The sequence below is a fragment of the Dermacentor albipictus genome, chromosome 1, assembly GCF_038994185.2.
Source record: "Dermacentor albipictus isolate Rhodes 1998 colony chromosome 1, USDA_Dalb.pri_finalv2, whole genome shotgun sequence".
In the NCBI taxonomy this organism is placed as follows: Eukaryota; Metazoa; Arthropoda; class Arachnida; order Ixodida; family Ixodidae; genus Dermacentor; species Dermacentor albipictus.
The window spans coordinates 483,099,027-483,116,783 of record NC_091821.1 but is presented as its reverse complement, the minus strand read 5'-3'; the positions used below and the strand labels follow the sequence as shown (position 1 = coordinate 483,116,783).

Below are 17,757 nucleotides of genomic sequence, written 5' to 3'. Positions count from 1 at the left end.
GTTGATGCACTGCGTGGTAAGCCAAGACATATCTTAAGGGCTTGGGCTAGAATGCTCTGTATCGTACGCAGGTTAGACTTGCAGGTGTTGGATATTGCAGGCAGGCTGTATCGCAGGAATCCAACGAACAACGCCATGTACAGCTGTAACATAGCGTGTACAGATACTCCCCAACTTTTTCCAGCAAGGAACCTGAACAGGTGGCAGATAGCAGTCAGCCGCTTTTTCACGTAATTGACGTGCGGAGTCCAAGACAGGTCTCTGTCAATTACGACTCCCAAGAATCTGTGATTTCTGCTGTATGGTATAAGTTGTCCGTTAATGGATACGCCGTAACCAGACATTGGCTTCCTCGTGAATGCCACCACTGCGCACTTTCCGTATGAAATTTCAAGTCCCTGTTCACGAAGGTAGCAAGATGTAATTGTGGCAGCCTTCTGAAGCCGAGCGCGAAGCTGAGGTCGTGTCACGCTTGATGTCCAAATGCAGATGTCGTCCGCATAGATGGAAAGTCGTACGGTGCTTGGCAAGTTGTCAACTAATCCACAGAGGGTGAGATTGAAAAGAGTCGGGCTAAGCACTCCGCCTTGAGGGACTCCTCGGCTACCGTAATGCTCGGATGTCGGACCATTTTCTGTGTCTACATAGAATGGTCTCCTCTGTAAGTAGTTGCACACCCACATATACATCTTACCACCAAGTCCGACGGCTTCTAACGTGTTAAGGATGGCTTCATGGGTGACATTATCATAAGCCCCTTTAACGTCTAGAAATAGAGCAGCAGATAGTCGCTTACAGGCCTTTTGGTGTTGCATAAATGTTATCAAGTCAACGACGTTGTCTGTTGACGAACGGCCACGTCTGAATCCGGCCATAGCATCTGGGTAGATTTCATAGTACTCTAAGTACCATTCTAGACGTGTTAAAATCATTCGTTCCATTGTTTTTCCGACACAGCTGGCAAGTGCTATCGGACGGTATGAGGAAATGTCCAAAGGCGACTTGCCAGCTTTCAGCAGTGGAATGAGGCGAGTTGACTTCCATTCTTGCGGAACCGTACCCGTCTGCCAGGAGTCGTTGTACAGGAGCAAGAGTGCCTTCCGAGCTTGATCTCCTAGGTTACACAGGGCACGGTATGTAATGCCGTCAGGTCCTGGCACTGAAGAACGCCTGCACAAAGCCAGCGCAGCTTCTAGTTCTTCCATAGAAAAAGGGCATTCCATGCGGGGATCACGTGAGAACGGTGGGTGGTCGAGCGTTCCCGTACCCGTTCCATCGGAATTTGCGTCGCCAGCAATCTTTCTGCAGAAAGATTCAGCGACATCAATATCTCTACATTGTAGATGGAGTGCCAGAGATTTAAACGGGTGGTGCTGACCAAAGGTTGTGCGAAGGCCACGAACAGTCCTCCATATAAGCGACAAAGGTTTTCGTGGATCCAGGGACTCGCAAAAGGATACCCATTGTCGCGAAGCCAGCTTGTTCATGTGACGCTGTATTTTCTTTTGTGTTCGTCTAGCCAATCTCAAATCATAATTGGACTTCGTGCGTCTATATCTTCGCTCCGCACGACGGCGAATTGCTCGAAGTTTCGCTAGTTCGATGTCGAAATCGGTGCGGGAAGAACTATTCGAAAGGAAATGCGTGGTTGTTTGTATGGCATCCTTTATCGCGCCCTGTAGGTTATACGAGGTGCCGTCACGACAACAGTCTTCCATTATTATTTTGTATTTAGTCCAATCGGTGCACTGGACGGTTCTGGAGGACTTGGAGCTAGTCAAACCTTCGATCTTCAAATAGGTTGGGATGTGGTCGCTACCCCGCGTTTCTAAATCCGAAAACCAGTGCACTCTTCTCGAAAACGAACGTGAAACGAAGGTAAGGTCCAAGCAACTACTATACGCTGATCCACGCAGATAAGTAGGGCTACCATCGTTGGACAGGCAAAATTCCAGTTCATAGGCAAAGGACACCAACGTTCTGCCTCTAGAGTTCACTTTGGAGCTTCCCCATAGGTAATGATGGGCGTTGAAGTCCCCGGTGAGCACCCACGGCTGTGGAGTCGATGTCAAAATTCCCCGTAAGCGCTCACAATCTAGACGACTTGTTGGAGATAAATAGGCTCCAAGAATTGTGAACGTCAGCTTTTTCTTCTTCACTGTTAAGCAAACGTATTGATTTGCTTCGTCAGGAGGCACTGTGTGATGTACATAAGTCAAGTCACGGCGTATAAACACAACGACCTTGCTGCACTCTACGTGGGTAGAGGACATAAAGCACTCATACCCGGACAGTCTGATGGGAGCTGACAGGTTGGGCTCGCAAATCACGATAATGGGGAATTGGTGCGTAAATACAAACTGTCTGAAATCGGACATGCGTGACTTAAGCCCTCTGGCGTTCCACTGAAGGACAGATGCATTCTTGACCTCCTCTTGAAACGACGGCAATTTTCGGGCCGTGGTTTTACCCTAGAGTCGCAAGCACCGGACTCAAGGTGTACAGCACCTGCAGTGCGCTCTGTGCCGACGGGGTTTTCATGCTGCTCAGTAGAATGCGCATGGCGTCCATAAGTGACTTCAGCATCACTATGACTTGGCGATCCCCAGTCGTCGTCGCATCCTCGGTTCGTGAGGTCATTGAGGGCGGCGCAATGTGATGTGACTCCGGTGCAGGTTGTGCTCGTGGAAGTGTTGGCCACTCTTCAGGAGGTGCGAGTCTTGCCCCTTTCTTCGTTTTCGCAGTGTCTGTCTTTGTGGAAGTCGGCGTTGATACGGTAGCCGCTTTGCCGGAAGACGATGGCGTATATCTTTCAGTAGATGTTACTCTTCGTGATGCTCTTCGATAGCGATGTCGACGTCGCCTGAGAGTAGCGGCAGCCTCTCTGTGTGTTGAATGATCCCGAACCATACGTTTGAGCACTGCTCGCTCGTTCCTCACCCGCGGGCAATCATTGGATGAGGCCTCATGAGTACCATGGCAGTTAGGGCACTTCAGCACAGTTGCGCGGCAGGTATCTGCTGAATGAGATTCAAGCCTGTTTCACATGCGAGCGAAAATGCTCGCGAATCCTGCCGCCGCGCCGCAGATATCGGTTTCGAGCGGCGGCGGCGGCACCAGCGGCGAGAGCGGCGAGGTTCGGGCAGGTTGGAATTTCATCGCGGCGGCAGAGCGGCAGCGCCGCTTCCGAACGGCCCGCTTCGCCACGTGACCAGAGGAGGACTGGTGCGGGAAAGCCCACACATAGGACGATGTTTATATACTTGCGACACGTGATACGGGCAACATGCCAAGAGAGCTGTTCAACGAGCTGCTTATCACTGAAGTTTCGAAACGGCCACTGCTTTGGAATGTAAAAGACAACAACTTCCGCAATAGGACGTCTAAAGAGTCCCTTTGGGAAGAAGTAAGGGACGCCTTGCTGAAACACTTCGACACCGGTAAGCGAAAAAAAAAAAAACAGTTGTATTGAACTGCGAGATTGTCAGTGTTGATAAATATTTTTTTTAATGTTCCAGACTCTTGAATGGAATGACAGTGCTTGTGTTAAAAGTATTTTTTCTCGCTTCTCTAGCGAAACGCCTTTTCTTTAATTATGCAACCGCGAGAAAAAGAAAGCTGTCATTTTAGATAAGAGGAAGCTTTAGCTCAGGTGTACCCATCTAAATATATGTAAAAGGACAATTCGTTTTTGGCAACCACTGCACCAAATTCGACCAGGTTTGTCGCATTTAAAAGAAAAACTTAAGGTCTAGAGACTGTTTGTTTCGAATTCTTTATTTAAATGGTCAATTTTTTATTAAAAATTGGCAAAAAGCGCACATTTTCGGAAAACGAAACTACCCAGTTTACGACTCCGTAACTCAGCAACGAAAAACGATGGCACAATTATGTGGATTGCATCTAATAGTACATCTAACGCTGACAAAATTGATATGTCACACATGATTCTCAAAAAATTTAGTAATGTGGAAATACAATTTTTGCAGAACCCTTGTACATATCGTAACGAATTCACGTAAAATATAAATTCGCATATCGAATTTCTCCGCTTTGAATGATCCAATAGATGCCGTTTACAGAATCGCGATATCTGCTCTTGATCGAGTAAATAATTTGTAAACTTGGTGCCTCTATTCTTAACTTCCGAATTTTTGGAAATTCTTGTAACAAAATTAAGGCCCTAAATAGAAATTCTGCAACCAACAGTCACTATAATTTCTTTCCCTCTCAAATACAACAAATTTCATTAACATCGGCCCAGTGGTTATTTTAGAAAAGTGTTTTTGTGTTTTAGACGTATTTGAATAGGCTGCATCGGAGTTGCGCCCGAGCTAAAGCTACTGCGAGTAGGCCCGTTCATGTGGGCTTTATTTTATTATTGTGCTCACAGATGGCAAAATCCGCATGTTCATGCAAAACTTTGACCTTTATATGAGCTCAAAATTATTTATCCCTTCTGTTGATTAACATCATGTGGTATACTGGTCCCCATTTCAGTGACTATGGAAGAAATCCAAACAAGGTGGAAAAATCTTAAAGATACTTTTAGAAAGAAAATTAAAGATGAAGCAGACACAAAGAAGAGTGGAGCAGCAGCTGCTAGCAAATCAATTTGGCCATATATGCAGCAGCTAGAGTTCCTCAGGGATGCCGTTGAAACGAGACGGTAAGCAACAAGTAATATGCATGTGAAAACGAGTTGACACTTTGTGCACATTCTACGCAGGAGCTACTGCAACCTTGGACCAACTGATCTCTCAGTTGGTCGCACAGATATTCTCGCGGACAACGCGGCAGCTAGTGGGAACTTGGCGCCCAACAGTGGTGCAGCTACATGCGGAAGCCCAGCGCGAAACAGTCAGAAGGATCCAGATGCCTCTTTGGACACCCTCGAAGTACTGTTTCAAACCCCAGGCTGTGCAGATGCAAATGAAGCGGGGCCTATGACGGCAACCCCCAGCACAAGCGGTGTCCAGACAAAAGCGCCAAATAAACGACAAAAGAGGCGCCACGAACTGGACGAGACAGATAGGCAGCTGCAATCCGTGCGGAATGCCATTGCTGCTCACAGGCCGATGGACGCTTCAAGCCATTTTTTGCTGTCACTTAAACCACAAGTTGAAGCAACTCCTGCACACATGCTGATGCATTTAAAGATGGAGCTGCTGAGCATTTGTGAGCAGTACAGTCAAGGGAAATACCCAGTGGGCCTTCTTGTGCACCCATCAAACGAAGAAGAATAAGGCGTATTCCGGTTTATTCGCATGCCATGTTTATTTCCCCATGCCAAACCTGCTTGCTTGCTTGCTGCACACACACACACACACACACACACACACACACACACACACACACACACACACACACACACACACACACACACACACACACACACACACACACACACACACACACACACACACACACACACACACACACACACACACACACACACACACACACACACACACACACACACACACACACACACACACACACACACACACACACACACACACACACACACACACACACACACACACACACACACACACACACACACACACACACACACACACACACACACACACACACACACACACACACACACACACACACACACACACACACACACACACACACACACACACACACACACACACACACACACACACACACACACACACACACACACACACACACACACACACACACACAGAGAGAGAGAGAGAGAGAGAGAGGTGGCACAGAGCATTGTCTTCAGTGCCGCAGTCCAGCTGATGCCCACTGCCATGGCACGGCTCCTTGCGTGCTATTAAAATAGTTCTTGAAAATCTCCCTTGTTGCAGCTGCACTGCGACTGTAGTTGTGGCCCACCGGAGGCGCCAATTCAAGCATGGCTTGGGTGTCTTCTTCCCGCCACTGGCCTTCAGTCACGTTACCGTAGCAGTCTTCTGAGTCCGCATAGTTCGGTGGCATGTAAGCTGCATCTTCACTCAGAAAATTGTGCAGCACACATGCAGCCATTACCACGTAATCTGCATTCTCGGGGTGCAGGTTAATAACTCGGCGAAAAATTCGAAACCTCGAGGCCATCACCCCGAATGCGTTTTCAACACACCTCCTGAAATGAAAAGAATTTTGATACAAGTACATTGCACTTGTGATCTCGAGAGGTACATCAAATTAGGTCAACAATTTCTGCCGCTAGGCCAGTGATGACACCCATACCGTAAATTAATGTAGCACTGAAACAAACCTTGCACGACTGAGCCGATAGTTGAATATTCGTTTGCCTTCATCTAGGCCTCTACCTGGGTAAGGCCGAAGAAAGTCGGGGCGAAGCTGGAACGCTTCGTCCCCTACGAAAACGTGGGGTGCCACCGTTGAAGTCTCTGGTAGGCATTTTGGTGCCGGGAGACCGAGGAGGCCACGTTCCAAGAATTTCCCTAGCCTTGAGGCTCCGAGTGTTCCGCCATCGCTCTGCCGCCCATAGGCCCCAACGTCTACTAGGATAAACTTCAGATTGCTGTCTGCTATAGCCATAAGTACTATAGAGTATGTGCCCTGGAATGATGAATGGTTAATATTGAGAAAATAGTGATTTACAAACAAAAACGGGTCAATGTGTACATTACTTTATAGTTGAAGTATAGGCTGCCTGAATTTGGTGGGGCCTGAATCTGCACGTGTTTCCCATCCACGGCACCTACACAATTCGGGAAGTTCCATTTTTCAAAAAATCCTTCGGCTACCTTCTGCCAATCGGAAGTAGTTGGCACCTGTGGTGGGAACGAAGCAGACATAAAGGTAACTGAGTAATACTTGTTGGGGGGCTAGTTGGTGCATGTTTCCAGAAGAGGGTTGTAGCGCCGAAAAACACAACAGACCGCAAGCGAGACGGGACAGGCGCATCCCATATGTGCCTGTCCCGTCTCGCTTGCGGTCTGCTGTGTTTTTCGGCGCTACAACCCTCTTCTGGAGACATAAAGGCATTTTTAGTGTAAGATGAGAAACAGTGCAAACCAAAGAGCGGCATGTAAAGAGAAGTGCCATCCTGCAGTTATTTAACGTCCCTGTCTTTAGTTCGTTCTATTTATTTGTAGTACGAACTGACAAGCAGAGCAACATATACACTTCGATAAAATCTTAATGCCTCAAGCAACAGATCACATACAGCTTATTCTTTCTTTTTGAAAGGGGGGAGGCATGTAAGCTTAGGAACCATTCACTAAACACTCCAAATCAAAGAGTGCATACCACACATATAATTCTGGTATCTTTACAGTATATAACCACGTGCATGTTGGTGGGAAAACTGCATGAACTTGCTCTTGAGCTCTTGTAGCATATGCAATACTTTTAGAGACTTCACACTCTCAACACTATCTGCATGCTTCCTATTTTGTTTTCAGTTTGTATTTAAACGGACAGGTGCCTTTGGAAATATTACAATGGACATTCATGATATGCAGTTCTCCCTTTGCTCTCTTGCAATTTGCCCTTCCTCACTGTCATGTACAATGTGCACATAGAGTGGACAGTGTCTAATTCACACGATGCTCATTGCTAAACTGTTCTTAAAAACAAATCTCTTAGAATATGCAGTGATGATTAATAAACAATCATTATGTATATGAGTTTATCCCTGCAGTATTCTTACATATAATATGTAGGCTACCTACATCACATATGGGGAGAAAAAGATTCCTGTAGTGTATGGGGTCGTTTAACATCCCAAAGCGACATGGGCTATGAGGGACGCCGTAGTGAAGGGCTCGGGGTTAATTTCGACCGGTTTAATGCGCACTGCCATCGAACAGTACTCGGGCGCCTAGCGTTTCACCTCCATCTAAACGGTCTCTTCCTGCCAACAACATACCTTGAGACAAATGGGCTGAAGAATTTCCCACAACACCTTGCAAGTCTCGCGGATAATAATATCAGCTGTTGAGATGCCCACTCTGAATGCCAGGGCGATATCTTGAATTTGCATCCCTGATGCCATGTACCTGGAAGGAAGCTCAGAAGTAATGTCAGCTTGGCGTACTCGGGTCACCGATTTATCAATGAAATGCGGCGACCTCCTGAAAAAATATCATGGGGTTTTACGTGCCAAAACCACTTTCTGATTATGCGGCACGCCGTAGTGGAGGGCTCCGGAAATTTCGACCACCTGGGGTTCTTTAACGTGCACTTAACCTAAGTACACGGGTGTTTTCGCATTTCGCCCCCATCGAAATGCGGCCGCCGTGGCCGGGATTCGATCCCGCGACCTCGTGCTCAGCAGCCCAACACCATAGCCACTGAGCAACCACGGCGGGTCGACCTACCTGAGAGTCATTGCAAGTCGTGCGCGTGACGGTATAGGTTCCCGCACAACGAAGGGCTTCGTAAGCGGCCCTTCATCGAGGGCATGGAGCTCCTCAAACTTTTCTGTCGACATCTTATAGTACTTCTGAAAATACTCCGTGTCGGCGTTCATGAGCAGCGGCATCTGCACGAAAATATTGCAGAGTAAAGTACCAGCAACACGATAACTATTTCTGTGCAAACACAACTCACCGCGGTGTGGAACTCGGATTCCTCCTTCCGATTCTCCCAGATGGGTCTCACCCACCAACGCCGTGGAACCCGGAGCTCGAGCAAAGCTTTCCGTTTTTTTAAAAGGCAGTACTCCTCGAGCAAAAGGAGATGCGTGTAGGAATCGTCATGCGGCGCACATAAATCCATCTCCATCTCCGCCTCCGTCCACACGCTAGCATCCATTATGGCAGAATGCCGAGACGCTCGCGAGTTTGTGCGCCGCATATGCGCATCTTTTTACAAAAACAACACAAAACATAAAAAGTAAGCATGATTTAGATACTTAAAGCGCAGGATATGTATTTATAAAATAAAAATTTGACAATCAAGGACAAAGCAACGCTTATATGGGTAGTCGCAAACTACCGAAACTGGCTGAAAGTCCCGCGTTTTTTGCCAGCAACATTGGTATTCGCAGCGGCGGAAAACGCGCGGCGGCAATGCATGTGAAACGAAACCTCGCGAAATGCTTCGCAGCGCCGCGCCGCTGTTCGCTCCGTTCGCTCAATCGCTTGCATGTGAAACACGCTTCAGCGCACCGTGGGCACACCAGGTTATTCCTACACACACCTTTTACGTGTCCCATCTTGCAGCATTTGTAGCACTGCAGGGGCTTCGGTATGTATGGGCGGACTGGATGGCGGACGTGGCCAACTTTGACGTGTGAGGGAAGGCTGTCTCCCTCAAACCACAGCTTCAGGCAACGTGTGTTGCCAAGTCTTGTGATGTGCTTAATAAGAGTGCCTTCTGTAGTTGGCTTTATTAATATAGGTAAGTCGTCGGTTGGTATAGAAATGTCGACGTCATAAATGACGCCGACAGTGCCATTACGGCCTGTAGGGTATCATGGATCGAACTTGTACTTTGTCGATCTCCGTTACGTGCCGTAGGTTTTGCAGTGCACTACGGTGTAGAACATCTACTGCTAGGACATTCTTCCGTGAGTTTATTCTCACGTCCTTTATCTCGTTTGGCGCGATTCCCTCAAGAAACGCGGAAAGGACTTGCCTGTTTAGCAGTCGCAGATTGGACACTGGGTCCACAGGCATGAAGAGCATGGTGTACGGCCAGCGCTGTGGTGTTGTCTTCACGGTGGAGACACTTGGCGACGATGACCTCCGTAGCAGTCTTCTTTTTGTGGTTCGGCTCATGACAAGTGTGAAACCGTCGTCCGACGAGTCGACGCTGTCTGAGTACAACTCGGTTGACTCGCTGTCCGTGTCACTTGACGCATTTCCGCGTTTCCTGGACGCAACACCACGTGATGGCTTGACTCCAGGAAGGTCTTCGAGGGCTTCTTCATCCATTGCCGCAACAAGGGAGCGGCAGCTCCAAGAGTTTGGAAATAAACAAAGCGAGACAAAGGTACAAGCGTTCTATGACAGAAACACTTCGTCGTCGTCCGCCGATGCAAAGAATGGAAACGAAAAAGACCAAGGGGATTTATAAGAATGAGAAAAAGGAAATTAGAAGGGGAAATCTGTACGTTAACACGAAGGAAAGTACCGTACCTTGCTATTAGAGGCTCGAGCTGCTTGCCCAAGGACAAAAAAAAAATGGAGGACGCTTAAGCTTCGCCTTCAAAAGTGGAACGCGATAACATTCAAAGATCCCTGACTGCTTCTCACACTTCCCGGCAACTGCAGCGTATGTAGCCGTAATGTTTACCGGTAAACGCTCGCGGCGAACGCTATGCACGAAACCAGGCTTACTGGTAGAAATGTATGGCCGCGTGGGCCGCGATGCGGCGGAGGCGAGCGCCATCTGGAAAGCTTCGAAGGAATTGGGCGCACAGCTACGTGGACTCCCGAGATGTTCACGCGCCGGCGTGCGCAAATGGTGGACGCCGTCTCCGGTCTATGAATTGTAGAAACGCCGGAACAGGGATTTGAGTTTGTGCATAACAGAATTGTGTTTTCTCGTAAATTCAAATTACAACCCGAGACTATCATGTCTGTAGGCTGTGCGTAAGTCATAGTTTACGAATTTTGCACGTATTTTAGCATGAGAAATTCAATTAGTTCACTCAGTCCATTGCGTCACATGTAAGGTATGGGAATGGGTGGTTCGAAAATCTTTTGGCCGAAGCTACGTGCGACCCCGGACTTGGGACGTCGACACCGGCTTTTCTGCGACACGGGCTCAACGCTATCGCGTTCAAATATACCGGAGCAAATATCCGCAATTAGATGCAGCATGTGTATGCTGCAGCGAAAATCCGGAGACCACTTGGCACATCCTAATTGCATGCGAAGGGATTCAATCAGCGAAAGGAGTACGTAAAGTTCAGCTTCCAGAAACGCTTGGATTTAAAGCAGACGGAAGAATCAACCGGTCAGCGCTCGAGGTATGCAAGATATGTTTGGAATATCGATGAAGAAAAAGAAAGCAGGGAGGAAACTGATACGACCGGTTCCATTACAGGCATAGGCAACGGACCGAGGTAGTTAGAGAAGATTAAAGATGCGTGTACAAATTCTGAATGCAAGAGGGAAAAGCATTGATAGCATACCTGAGTGACTCAAGCAGGCTAGGTGACGATTTGTCCCCCCCCCCCGTTTCAAAGAGGATGCCAAATCATCATGATCATCATGGTCGCGTGCGCCGCTGGGTTTTTTGCAACGCCACCAGATAGCGCTCGCCTCCGCGCATCCCGGCCGGCGCCGCCACGACAGCGTTTCACAATTTGTGCGTATGGCGCACGCTGCGCTTGCTTCCGTGATGCGACAGAAATGCTGAGCTGTAGAGGTCGCATGCTGGGCTATGATAGTGTGAACATTACAACCGTCCTTAGCTTGACGAGAGCGCTGTTACGAACATCCCACCGCTGCCACCAGTGTTACGAACTTGCACCGCTGCACCACGATTACGGCTTTGTGGTCCCGTAGCGCTCTTCACCCGTTTCGTGACAGAGCGTTGGTAGCGAAGACTCCGAGCCTGGCGTCGATGAGAATAACAAAAGGGACTTTATACATTATATACAGGTTATCATACAGGACATAAACGGATCGGCACTGGGGCCGAGAGCTCACACAAACGCGACTGTTCTCGCACGACGGCGTCCGGCGAAAACGCGTGACACATCTCACCCCAGTCGGGAGCGACCCTCTCTCCAGGTGGGGTCGGCGGATCCTGTTTTCGAGCGGCGTGTCGCTGCTTTTATAATCCCCGAGGCCCATTGTCACTCAAACGGCCCAATACAAAGTCAGCACACGACGGTCGTCCGAGGGGTCCAACCAGCGACCGCGCTGGTCACCCGGTTCAAAGTTCGCGCGCGCGGTGACCTCCAGGCAAGGGAGGTGCGGCGCCGGGCTGTCGGGCACGTCTAAACACGCTGCTTCGCCGAGGCTTCTCCCGCACGAAGGCGCAGCACTTGACTTGTGAAGGGAGAATTGTGGCGCTCGCAGGATAGATTCCGCATCTTGCAGATTCGGGATCCGGGCTTGTGGTAATGGCACAACAGCATCCCCGCCCTCAGATAAGGCGCCGGGAAGACGAGCTGCCTCCACGTGGCTCGGATGCCAGGCGCGCACGTTCGTCAGGCTCGTCCAAGTTCACGTCCATTGTCGGGACGCCAGGTAACTTCACGTGCCCAGGTCCGACTCGTCAGGACAGGAGCTCTGCTCACCACGTCGTCGCCAAGGCACCTTGACCAGCTCCGCTCGGGTCGTTCCTAAGACCTTGCTTCTCGCCACTGGTCCCGCTTGGTCGTTCTGCAGCTTGCAAAACCGACCGGCAAAAGGCAACACCCAACACGAACAAGTGCCCTCTGTCTCCCGTCAAACACCAGACAAGGCCATAATTCAAATCAACCTAATTAATCGCTATTCCCTTTTGCTCCCGCTGCAACAAGAGGCAGGTGTACGATCTAGCACACAAGGCTCAAACAATCAGTTTTCAAATCAACAACACACCAAAATAAAAACAATTATTAATCAGCAATAATAATTACAAATAGAATGGTCCCCTTGAAATCGCTTTGGACCGAAAACATACTTCTGAGGAAGCAAATGAGGTCATTCATTTTTCCCGGCGATATTTTCGCGGAATCTGAAGCTGCTTATATTTGCGACCCTGCTTATCCGTGTAGCGGCGGTACAATAAGCCAGGTTCCTTGCCAAATGAAACCCCCCTTTTTTCCACTCCCCGTTTGACGCTCTTCCTCAGATCGGCTAATGAACAATCTTCCTGTTGCTCGCGAATCAGACTTTTTCTTTCAACTGCAGCCTGCTCCTGCCGGCTGGCGGAAACCGGAGCGAGTGCGGAGCCCGCGTCGCCTAATTGCGGCGTCGAGTCTATACCGCGGCTAGCACTGCACGCGTCACTCCCACTCACTTCCAGGACCCGCTCGTCTAGGCCAGCCTCCGAGCTCTGCCTCTCCCGTGACTGCTCGCCACTCAAGTTACCGTGATCGGTCCGTGCGCCGCACCGCTTTTCGCTCACCGACGCTAAGTCAAGTTCCCTCGACAGCGGGCGCGCTTTGGATCGCGTGGGGGCCATGTACGCCACGTCGGCAAAGAATGATTTGCCCTGATCCCTCAGCAGCTGCTCCGAGCTATTTGAGAAGAGGTAGGAAAATTGCTCCGGGAGGGCGGCTGACACAGCGGCTTCGGTGTTAAGTTTTCCAAATTCTCCTTCAATGCTAACCGTTGCGATCGGTAAACAGACACTCTCCTTCTCGGCCACTTGCCGTATCCTAACGCACTCTCCCGTAAAATCACTCGAGGAGACGAAAGACGGGTGAACAACGTCCATAGTTGCTGCAGAGTCCCGCAGTGCTCGGCACTTCTTGCCGTTTACCTTAATTTCCTGCACATAGGGCTCCAATAGACGTATGTTTTTGTGAGTTTCCTGTATCGTTGCAAAAGCAATTCTCTCTGGGCAGCTTGCAGCGATGTGCCCTTGCTTTTTGCAATTGTAGCAGGTTAACGGTCTCCGTCTTTCAAAAGAACGCGTCAATTCGTTTCGCTGTTTCGGACCATCGTCATCATTCTGAGATGCATTCTGTCCATCCCTTACAGTTTCTTTGGGAAGGGACTCGTCGTCCCGAAACTCGCGACGCGTGATTTCCTTCCGTTCGTCGGGCTTCCCGTAAAACCCATCTCTTCTATCTGCTTTTTCTATGCGCACTGCCTTGCTGTGCAAGCTGCGGCGTGTGTAATACTCTTCCGCTAACTCTGCTGCCTTGTTTAGCTTAACCTCCTTTAGCCTATCTTGCAGCCAGAGCCGGACATCCTCATCAATGCAACGGTAGAACTGCTCCAACGCGATGCATTCGACAATTTTGTCGCGGTCGTCGTAAACCTCTTCGCCCTTCAGCCATTCCACCAAGTCGGCTTTTAGACGAAACGCGAAGTCAACATTCGACTCCTTACCCTTTTTTGCATACCGGAACCTCTGCCGGAAAGCTTCGGGCGACAATTTGTACTTCCGCAGTAGCGCTTCCTTCACATCACTGTAGCTCTCAAACGCCTCTTTCGATAAGCAAGTTATTACGTCTGATGCCTCCCCAGGAAGCAACGCTAACAGATTCTGTGCCCAGAGGGATCGCTCAATGCTATTCCGTTCGCACACGTGCTCAAATTTCACGAGGTATTTGGCCATATCCTCTCCGACGACAAAGGGTGGAAGTTGATCGCGTATTCTTGGAATATTAGAAGTGAGACTAGGCGCTGGCGAGCTATTTCGGATCTCCAACTCTTTCATTTTAAGCTCGTGCTCACGAATCTCTCTCCTTTCCTCCTTTTCCTCCTCGCGACGTTGCTGTTCTCTCCTTTCCTCCTCCTCGCGACGTTGCTGTTCTCTCCTTTCCTCCCTTTCCTCCTCGCGACGTTGCTGTTCTCTCCTTTCCTGCTCGCAACGTTCCTTCTCCTCCCTTTCCCGACGTTCATTGATACCCGCCAAGGCCTCAGCGGCTTCCTCAGCCGTTACGTCCCCAGTCCTCATGACCTCAAGGATCGCATTCTTTCTTTTGGTTGAGCCCAACTCAATGCCCAACTCCTCACAAATTTCGAGAAGTTCCTTCACCTTGTACTTCTCCATCGTTCACACTGTCCTCCTGCTGTTTACCCCTTTTGAATATACCTGCCGTACGCTACTATAACACTACTAGTAAGACATATGCAAGTATTTCACACACTGCCCTGTTTACCCTCTCAGCATCCCCTGGTTTTCAAAACACTCTTACTAGGCTTGAAACACACAAGGTTAAACACAATGCAACACCAAGTCAATCCCTGAGCTACTATAACCTGTGTCAGAGAAAGTCTGGTGTTTGAGGTAAACTTCAGGCACTCACCGCGCCGAGGTAGCTGATGCCGGTCAATCCCGTAGCTGCCATCCAGTGTTACGGACCTCCAACCGGTGCCACCAGTGTTACGAACTTGCACCGCTGCACCACGATTACGGCTTTGTGGTCCCGTAGCGCTCTTCACCCGTTTCGTGACAGAGCGTTGGTAGCGAAGACTCCGAGCCTGGCGTCGATGAGAATAACAAAAGGGACTTTATACATTATATACAGGTTATCATACAGGACATAAACGGATCGGCACTGGGGCCGAGAGCTCACACAAACGCGACTGTTCTCGCACGACGGCGTCCGGCGAAAACGCGTGACACATCTCACCCCAGTCGGGAGCGACCCTCTCTCCAGGTGGGGTCGGCGGATCCTGTTTTCGAGCGGCGTGTCGCTGCTTTTATAATCCCCGAGGCCCATTGTCACTCAAACGGCCCAATACAAAGTCAGCACACGACGGTCGTCCGAGGGGTCCAACCAGCGACCGCGCTGGCCACCCGGTTCAAAGTTCGCGCGCGCGGTGACCTCCAGGCAAGGGAGGTGCGGCGCCGGGCTGTCGGGCACACGCGGGCACGTCTAAACACGCTGCTTCGCCGAGGCTTCTCCCGCACGAAGGCGCAGCATCTTGACTTGTGAAGGGAGAATTGTGGCGCTCGCAGGATAGATTCCGCATCTTGCAGATTCGGGATCCGGGCTTGTGGTAATGGCACAACAGCGCTTGGAGCTGGCGTCTCAACAGCGCAAGTTTCCCATACTGAGTCCTACGTTTTTTATTAAATTATACACCAGAATTTTGACAATGGCAGCCCACAAAAATGTCACCAGACATAAAATTCACAGCTCGTGCCTTGTATCTTAATTCTGCTCAGGCCGTTATATGTTCAAAGTGCAAATCAATATCAGCGCTCAGCTCGAAAAGTGATGCAATTTTACTGCCGCGGCTCTTCATGGGTAGCGTAGTGGCGCCTGGGCGATGTAATTACAGGCCATACACGGCGTGGCAAAGCTTTTCATGGCGGTAGAAAATTTGCCGCACCCGCGTATGTCGCCTCCACATTACTCGGACCCGCGTGTAGCTAGAACTAGTTAGAACACCGTCCGACAATTTGAATCGCAACCCTAACCCTTGCTATCGCATTCAATTATATTTTACTTCGTCCTTTGGGTGAAAGTGCAAATTTTATCATCAGATTTTGCAAGAGTAGAACGATGTTTCCACACGTTGACGACTCAAGTATAAAAAATAAGTCACCCTTAGTTCATGCAGTGTCCGGTGAAGACTTAATGCGAAGCGCGGCAGCAAAGGGTCAGAGAACAGAGGAAAGGCAGGGAGGTTAGCCAGACAGACGCACGTTCGGTTTGCTACCCTGCATAGGGTGGCATAGGGATATATAGATGAAGAGAGAGAAAGAAGCAGGGAGTGCTTGTTGCGCGTACGCGTGAAGATGCGCAACGAGTCAATCAACGACACACATGACCGTCGTCCAAGGATCTTGGATTCGGAAGAGCCGTGTTGTCTGCTGAAATCATGCATGTACATGGATGGAAGGCGTCCAGTACTTGCGAGGCGCAGCCCGCAACTTAGTAAAAAGTATGTGAAGGGCATCATAGTGACTCTAGTATTATGGGGACCTGCCAGTCTTGTTCCGGCAAATAACCGGCAGCTGATGGGGAGTTCCATGTTATCGCGGTGCCTTGCTAATCGGAGATAGGATGGTGCGTCCTGGGAGTGTAGACTAAGAATCAACAGCCGTGCTTTCTACAGCTTTCTTGCTCTTGGTGTACTTGTCTTTGGCATCCTTACCCCCGGAGTCAAGTCTGCTTGTCCTGAGTAGCAAAGGAGGCAATGTGAACGGACATGACATGCGTGTAATAGAAGCTGTGGAGGTCCTTGATGAACGTCGGCGTAAGGAGCGTCGTTGGGGTTGTTTTCTAACAATAGACAGTTTCACTTTAGCGTACGCTGTAAATAGAGGTTTATCACTGCGCATGCGCAGAACACTAAACGGCCCATAGCGTATATACCATTTGTAAGATTTGGAGTCGGGCTTGTAGGACGAGCGGAGGAAGTTGGGTCGACAGGACTAGGCAAGCAGGATTTATTTACATTATTTACATTTTAAACATGGGATACATTTACTCAGTCTAACATGACTCCCAAATGGAGCCCGCAAGGCGAAGCATACAGCAAACGAGCACACAGCTCACGAGTACATTGACGAGCACAGAGCACGACGACGAGCACACCCTAGCCGCCGACAACAGCTGGTTTTATCCACTTCGCGTTCCCTAGATCCCTAGGTGAGGCAAAACGTTCGACGTCATCGTAAACCAGCCGCCTCTCTGCGGGACGTTTTACAAACACACACACGCACACACAGGTTTCAGTGCCCCCTCCGCGGGCAGACGACCTTTGCAGCGCAGTCGTCGTGGTGTCCATTGTCCTGCGTCCCCGTAGCCAGGTGGTCACGCGCGACCGCAGGCGGCGCCTCTAAATTCCAGAGCGGACCTCGCACAGAGGCCTCCGCCGCGGTCCATTGTCTGGCGTCTCGAAAAGCGCATGGTTGGTTAGCGCTGTCCTCGCTGATTCTCTGAAGGGCGCCCCCACTGCGGGTGGATCGAAACACGTGCAGTGGGCTGAAATAACCTGCACGTTGCCACCTCGGCAGGCTATTCCTAACAGTATAGATCAACGACAAGGCTCTAAGGCTAGCCGACTGCTGGGCCCAGAACTCAGGCACGTTGCCCGCACCCCTTCCCACCACCTCGCCGCGCTACCGGAAGACCGGCCCAGTGCCTCTTTTTGCCAGGAGATATCGGCGTGCAGTGACCGCCTCCCTAGAGGTTATACGGCTTCCGAGAGGCTCCGTGCA

The 17,757-nt window shown here is 49.8% G+C and overlaps 1 protein-coding gene across 1 annotated transcript; it reads right to left on the bottom strand.

Annotated features, from left to right (window-relative positions):
- Positions 1 to 5,686: 5,686 nt before the first annotated feature.
- LOC139046675 (uncharacterized) lies at positions 5,687 to 8,764 on the bottom strand. The gene is made up of 6 exons (XM_070538060.1): positions 8,569 to 8,764; positions 8,337 to 8,500; positions 7,886 to 8,015; positions 6,642 to 6,785; positions 6,263 to 6,570; positions 5,687 to 6,127 (listed from the first exon to the last, which is right to left on the bottom strand). The coding sequence occupies exons 1-6, from the start codon at positions 8,740 to 8,742 to the stop codon at positions 5,764 to 5,766; spliced, it is 1,284 nt and encodes a 427-aa protein (XP_070394161.1). The 5' UTR covers positions 8,743 to 8,764; the 3' UTR covers positions 5,687 to 5,763.
- Between the last annotated feature and the right edge of the window lie 8,993 nt (positions 8,765 to 17,757).

Excerpts from the sequence above, each read along its gene's own strand:
- LOC139046675 (XM_070538060.1), bottom strand. The coding sequence starts at position 8,742 with ATGGAGATGGATTTATGTGCGCCGCATGACGATTCCTACACGCATCTC. Across the intron at positions 8,016-8,336 it reads CGACTTGCAATGACTCTCAG|GTACATGGCATCAGGGATGC; the intron begins GTAGGTCGACCC and ends GCTTCCTTCCAG. Across the intron at positions 6,786-7,885 it reads TTCAGCCCATTTGTCTCAAG|GTGCCAACTACTTCCGATTG; the intron begins GTATGTTGTTGG and ends TTCCCACCACAG.